This window comes from Notothenia rossii (assembly GCF_949606895.1).
Source record: "Notothenia rossii genome assembly, chromosome: 5".
Classification (NCBI taxonomy): domain Eukaryota; kingdom Metazoa; phylum Chordata; class Actinopteri; order Perciformes; family Nototheniidae; genus Notothenia; species Notothenia rossii.
The window spans coordinates 71,302,445-71,306,628 of record NC_136903.1 but is presented as its reverse complement, the minus strand read 5'-3'; the positions used below and the strand labels follow the sequence as shown (position 1 = coordinate 71,306,628).

Below are 4,184 nucleotides of genomic sequence, written 5' to 3'. Positions count from 1 at the left end.
TTGGATGTTGTCAAGCTTAACATGACCACTCTGTCATAGTGAAATGTCAATTAATATAAAAACCTTTCAGAAATTTGAAATATATATTTGTCACCCTGCTAATTGAATCATGTTGCTAACTGAAGGTCCACCATGTGCTCAATAAATGCTAATATTAGCCAAAAAATATCCACCCTGTCATTGTCCACCCTGTCATGGTAGGCTAAAAATGGTTTACCACCATTTCATTATTATCCAAATACTTTTTACATTAACTGAAATATATTGTTGAGAAAATGACCAAATAGCTTTCTGAAAATGTACATTTTATAATCACTATCTAATTACAATGTATTTACTCTACTTTGAATTTGTCCATTTCAGGGTAGACACAATTGGCTGTTTGCATGGACATTGTCTGCCTGCAATTAATTGAAGTCTCAAATGCACCGTATGGTGATATTGACTCACTTGTTTCTGGAGAAACATTGGTAATTACCGCAGCTGTAACGTCATGTGTCTCGCGAAGCTGCACTAGTTTCACTTTCATTTATCAGGAAGAAGAAGAAGAAGCAGCAGCAGCGTTCAAAGTGTAGACCCCTGGTGTAAGGCCAGGTCAAGGTACGTCTTATGTGTCATATATTTGTGTTTAACGTGTTATTTGTATGTTAAAAAATAAGTCATAATGTCCGTGACATAACGTAGTGGATGTAGTGTAGGAAATACGGAAAATGAAAGGCGAAATTAAAGCCCTTTAAAGTTAGCCTTAGCGTGTCGTAACCGAAAGTGGAGTCTAGAGATATTTAAACATGATGTTAACATACTGTTTTCTGCTTAATTTAGTTTTTGTTTCAAAGGAATCGTTTCCGTTTTCTTCGTTTTTTTCCTTTGTAGGTGGACAGTGACAGGATTAATTTCCAGCCGACTCCAAGCCCGACAGATACGTACAATAAGGTGTGTGTGTGTGTGTGTGTGTGTGTGTGTGTGTGTGTGTGTGTGTGTGTGTGTGTGTGTGTATATATTCATTTATACATTCATTTACACATAACTTTATCCAGTCTTGTGCTATGTTTGATTTTTAATAATGGTGTGGACTGTGAAAAGAGTTGCTGTAGGAGTCATGAAAAGTTAAAAGTAATGCATTTTGTTTTAATACACATTTGTTTTGGACTAGTTTTATATTTGGGTAATGGTTTGCATTATTATAAGATATTTGTTTGATCGCAATGGGTTGGTTGCTTTGGGTCACATGGATATGGGCGGCACTCAGGGGAATTATAATCCTGTTCACCTGCGTGAGGTGTGTGTGTTTGGAAGAGAGGGTGACACATACTGTATACATACATATATAATAGAAAACTTGCAAAAACAAAGTATGACAGCATTATTTTTCACAATTTATAATGCTCAATAGCATGAAGGATTTTGTGTGATCTTGCTTTATAATATGGCGACATGAACTAACATGTTTCTTAGGCTCTCATGGCTTCATCACAGGAAAAAGATGGCGTTCAAGCCATTCTCTCTTTTAAGTGGTCAGAAGATGTTCCACTGCAGAAATGTCAGCACCACCTGCAGAAAGTTCTTCAGACTTGGTCCAACACCAACAAACTCTATGCAGATTGCAAAGTTTTAAAAGTCTCAGAAGATGGTAAAGTTGAGATACGTCTTACACCGGCTCCAGGTAGTAATAGTATATATTTGTATTGTTACATCAGACCTATATTACTCACATTTTGCATATTTTCTAATGCAATGTTTTTCGTCTTCTTTTCATTTCAAAGGCAAACCCATTCCTGCGAGTGAGCTTCAGAAACTTAGTGGACAAGCACTGCAGGGGAAAAAGGGGAACACAGTCACAATACTGTCTGTTACTCTGACACCGCTACAGCTTGAGACAAAACAACCATCAACGAACCTTCCTCCTTCACCAGATGTAGTATGTACTGTGTAGTTAATCAGTCTGAATGAAATGCATTGAAAATAAAAATGTTTACATAAAAACCTTGTATGTTATTCAGGATGCTCCACCGGAGGAGAAGAGCAGTTCAGTTTCGACAGAAGAAGAGAAGAAAGAAGAAGTGGCATGCACTCTCTCAGTGGGCCCTTTCTGGTATGTGAGCCACATCTACAAGAAGGAAATGGAACGTATAGAGAAAGAGAATGGTGTTCAAATCACATCAGATGTAAAAATTACATTTCGAGCGAAGAAAGATGGAAGCCCAGAAAAAGCTCTCTCTGAGTTTACAAGCCTCGTCCAGAAGTACTCAAGCGATTTAGAAGCCTCACATATTCCTCTCAAGCATGTAGATCCAGAAGTGTTGAAGGATGTTATGATCACTCAGAGAAAGGGGAGCACGCTTTTGCTCACTCTAACACCTGAAGAAATGATCTCATGGGGGCCAAGACAAAGTCAAGATACCTTCAGAAAGTCAACACAGAAAATGTTAAATATCAGCACTTCTGTTGTAGAGTCTGGAGAGGTGTCTCATTACACATCACCGAACATTGGCATGAGCATCAAAGACCCTCTGGTCAAGGCTGGGTTAACCATGGAGGAGAACTACTGGAAGCTGATGACTACCTCCTACGTAAAGCAAGTAGCTAAGATCAAAACTAAGTTTGGTGTTGATTTTAAAGAATCCGGCATCCGTCAGGGCAAAGTTGAAGTCAAAGTTTGCTACAGAAGATCTGGAGAAAATGCGTCAATGGAGAGCCACGCTCTCAGAGCTCTTCTTCATCTGTACCAGAAGATTGCCACATCACCCCTGAGCTTCACCCATCTCGCTGGTGCCACTGGGGTTCAGAGAAAAAAAAGACCTGAGCAATGCTGGTCCATCAGAGGGAGCCTCCGAGAGTCAGAAAGGAGCTGAAGGCTAAAGGCATCGAGTGAAGACTTCCATACGAAGTTACGGAGGAGAGTTATTTTCTCACTAAAATAATAATTATGTAAAACAATCATTACTTAATGCTCTTACTGTTGTATTGCATGCCGTCTTTTCTTCTCTTGTTATTCTTTTAATTATCAGTAAGGGTTGCTTTGAGTTTATAGTTTATCAAAATGTATCATCTTCAAATATATAGTATAACTTTCTTTGATGAAGGATATCCTATAATTTTTGGAAAAACAATTCAAACATGGAAGTCGAGTAAAACAGAGTGGTGTCATCATTAGTTAAAAGCTTGAATAAAAAGGTGAGTTTTAAGAATTGATTTAAACAATATCACTGATTCTGCCAGCCTCAGATACTCAATTAATCCTTAAACAGGCAGGTAGCGGTGAAGAGAGATTGAAACAGGGTGATTTGGTTTAGCCTTTTGGTATTTGTTAAAGTCTTGCATTTCGCACAAGTTTAAGGCAAGATATCGATTTTCGGCCTAACAGTAATCGAGACGAGAACAGATACTAGCATGGATGACTGTCTCCAAATCAGACCGGGATATGAAGGACTGGATTTTTTTAAATGATACGTAACTAATAAAAACATGATTGAACAACTTTTGTGATTGCAGGTTTTATCTTTGAGGAGAGGGAGTCGAGATGTATTTGCGGGGACGGGGTTGGTTTAGGATGGCCAGAAATTAGCACTTCTGATTTCTGTCATTTAACTGGAGATGGTTATGTGCCATCCAGCACTTTATTTCTGTTATCACTGCAGTACATATATTTGTGCATCATCAGCATAGCAGATAAAATATTGTGTTTTTATGCCCTAGCATGTAGATGGAAAATAATAATGGCCCAAGAATAAAACCCTATCATTACCTTAACCAGTATAAGAATGACATTGGCATATATAAATCAAACTGTCTACAGTACATATAATTGATTTACAATTTCCCAAATAAATGATTAAACTAACCCACACTGTCTCATCAAAGCATTCTTTAATATATCAGTATGTTGTGAAACAAAAACACAAATGCTTGTTTTTTGTACAATTTTTTAATTTAAATTTATAACAACATCTGTTATTTAGTTTGTAAAGTACTCCGGCAAAGATTAAACATTATTCTCTTTCCAGAAGAAAGTCTGAGCCTCCATGCATTGTGTACTATAAAAGCTATGTGTAATTTTTCATAAAAAAAACAAACAAGGACTAATCAAAAACATTCTGAAAATGTATGTATGATTTTGCAAAAATGTTCTTTAGGTAAAATGATTGTACTTCTCTCTCAATTAAAGGCAAAACATATACAACAGC

General features: G+C 37.1%; 1 protein-coding gene across 2 annotated transcripts; it reads left to right on the top strand.

Annotated features, from left to right (window-relative positions):
• Positions 1-513: 513 nt before the first annotated feature.
• Positions 514-3,841, top strand: LOC307039491 (uncharacterized protein). Of its 2 annotated transcripts, XM_079681593.1 has the most exons (5): positions 514-600; positions 874-933; positions 1,456-1,663; positions 1,764-1,918; positions 2,001-3,841. In XM_079681593.1, exons 3-5 carry the CDS (start codon positions 1,462-1,464, stop codon positions 2,850-2,852), a joined length of 1,209 nt encoding a protein of 402 aa, XP_079537719.1. In that variant the 5' UTR covers positions 514-600; positions 874-933; positions 1,456-1,461; the 3' UTR covers positions 2,853-3,841. The 2 variants fall into 2 exon arrangements, with proteins under 2 accessions (XP_079537719.1, XP_079537720.1); XM_079681594.1 differs by lacking the exons at positions 514-600; positions 874-933 and having other exon boundaries at positions 987-1,663.
• Positions 3,842-4,184: the final 343 nt, after the last annotated feature.

Bases quoted from the DNA above. Each gene is read 5' to 3' on its own strand.
- LOC307039491 (XM_079681593.1), top strand. From the start codon at position 1,462: ATGGCTTCATCACAGGAAAAAGATGGCGTTCAAGCCATTCTCTCTTTT. The intron at 1,664-1,763 runs GTAGTAATAGTA...TTCATTTCAAAG, and splicing joins ACGTCTTACACCGGCTCCAG to GCAAACCCATTCCTGCGAGT. The intron at 1,919-2,000 runs GTATGTACTGTG...TATGTTATTCAG, and splicing joins TTCCTCCTTCACCAGATGTA to GATGCTCCACCGGAGGAGAA.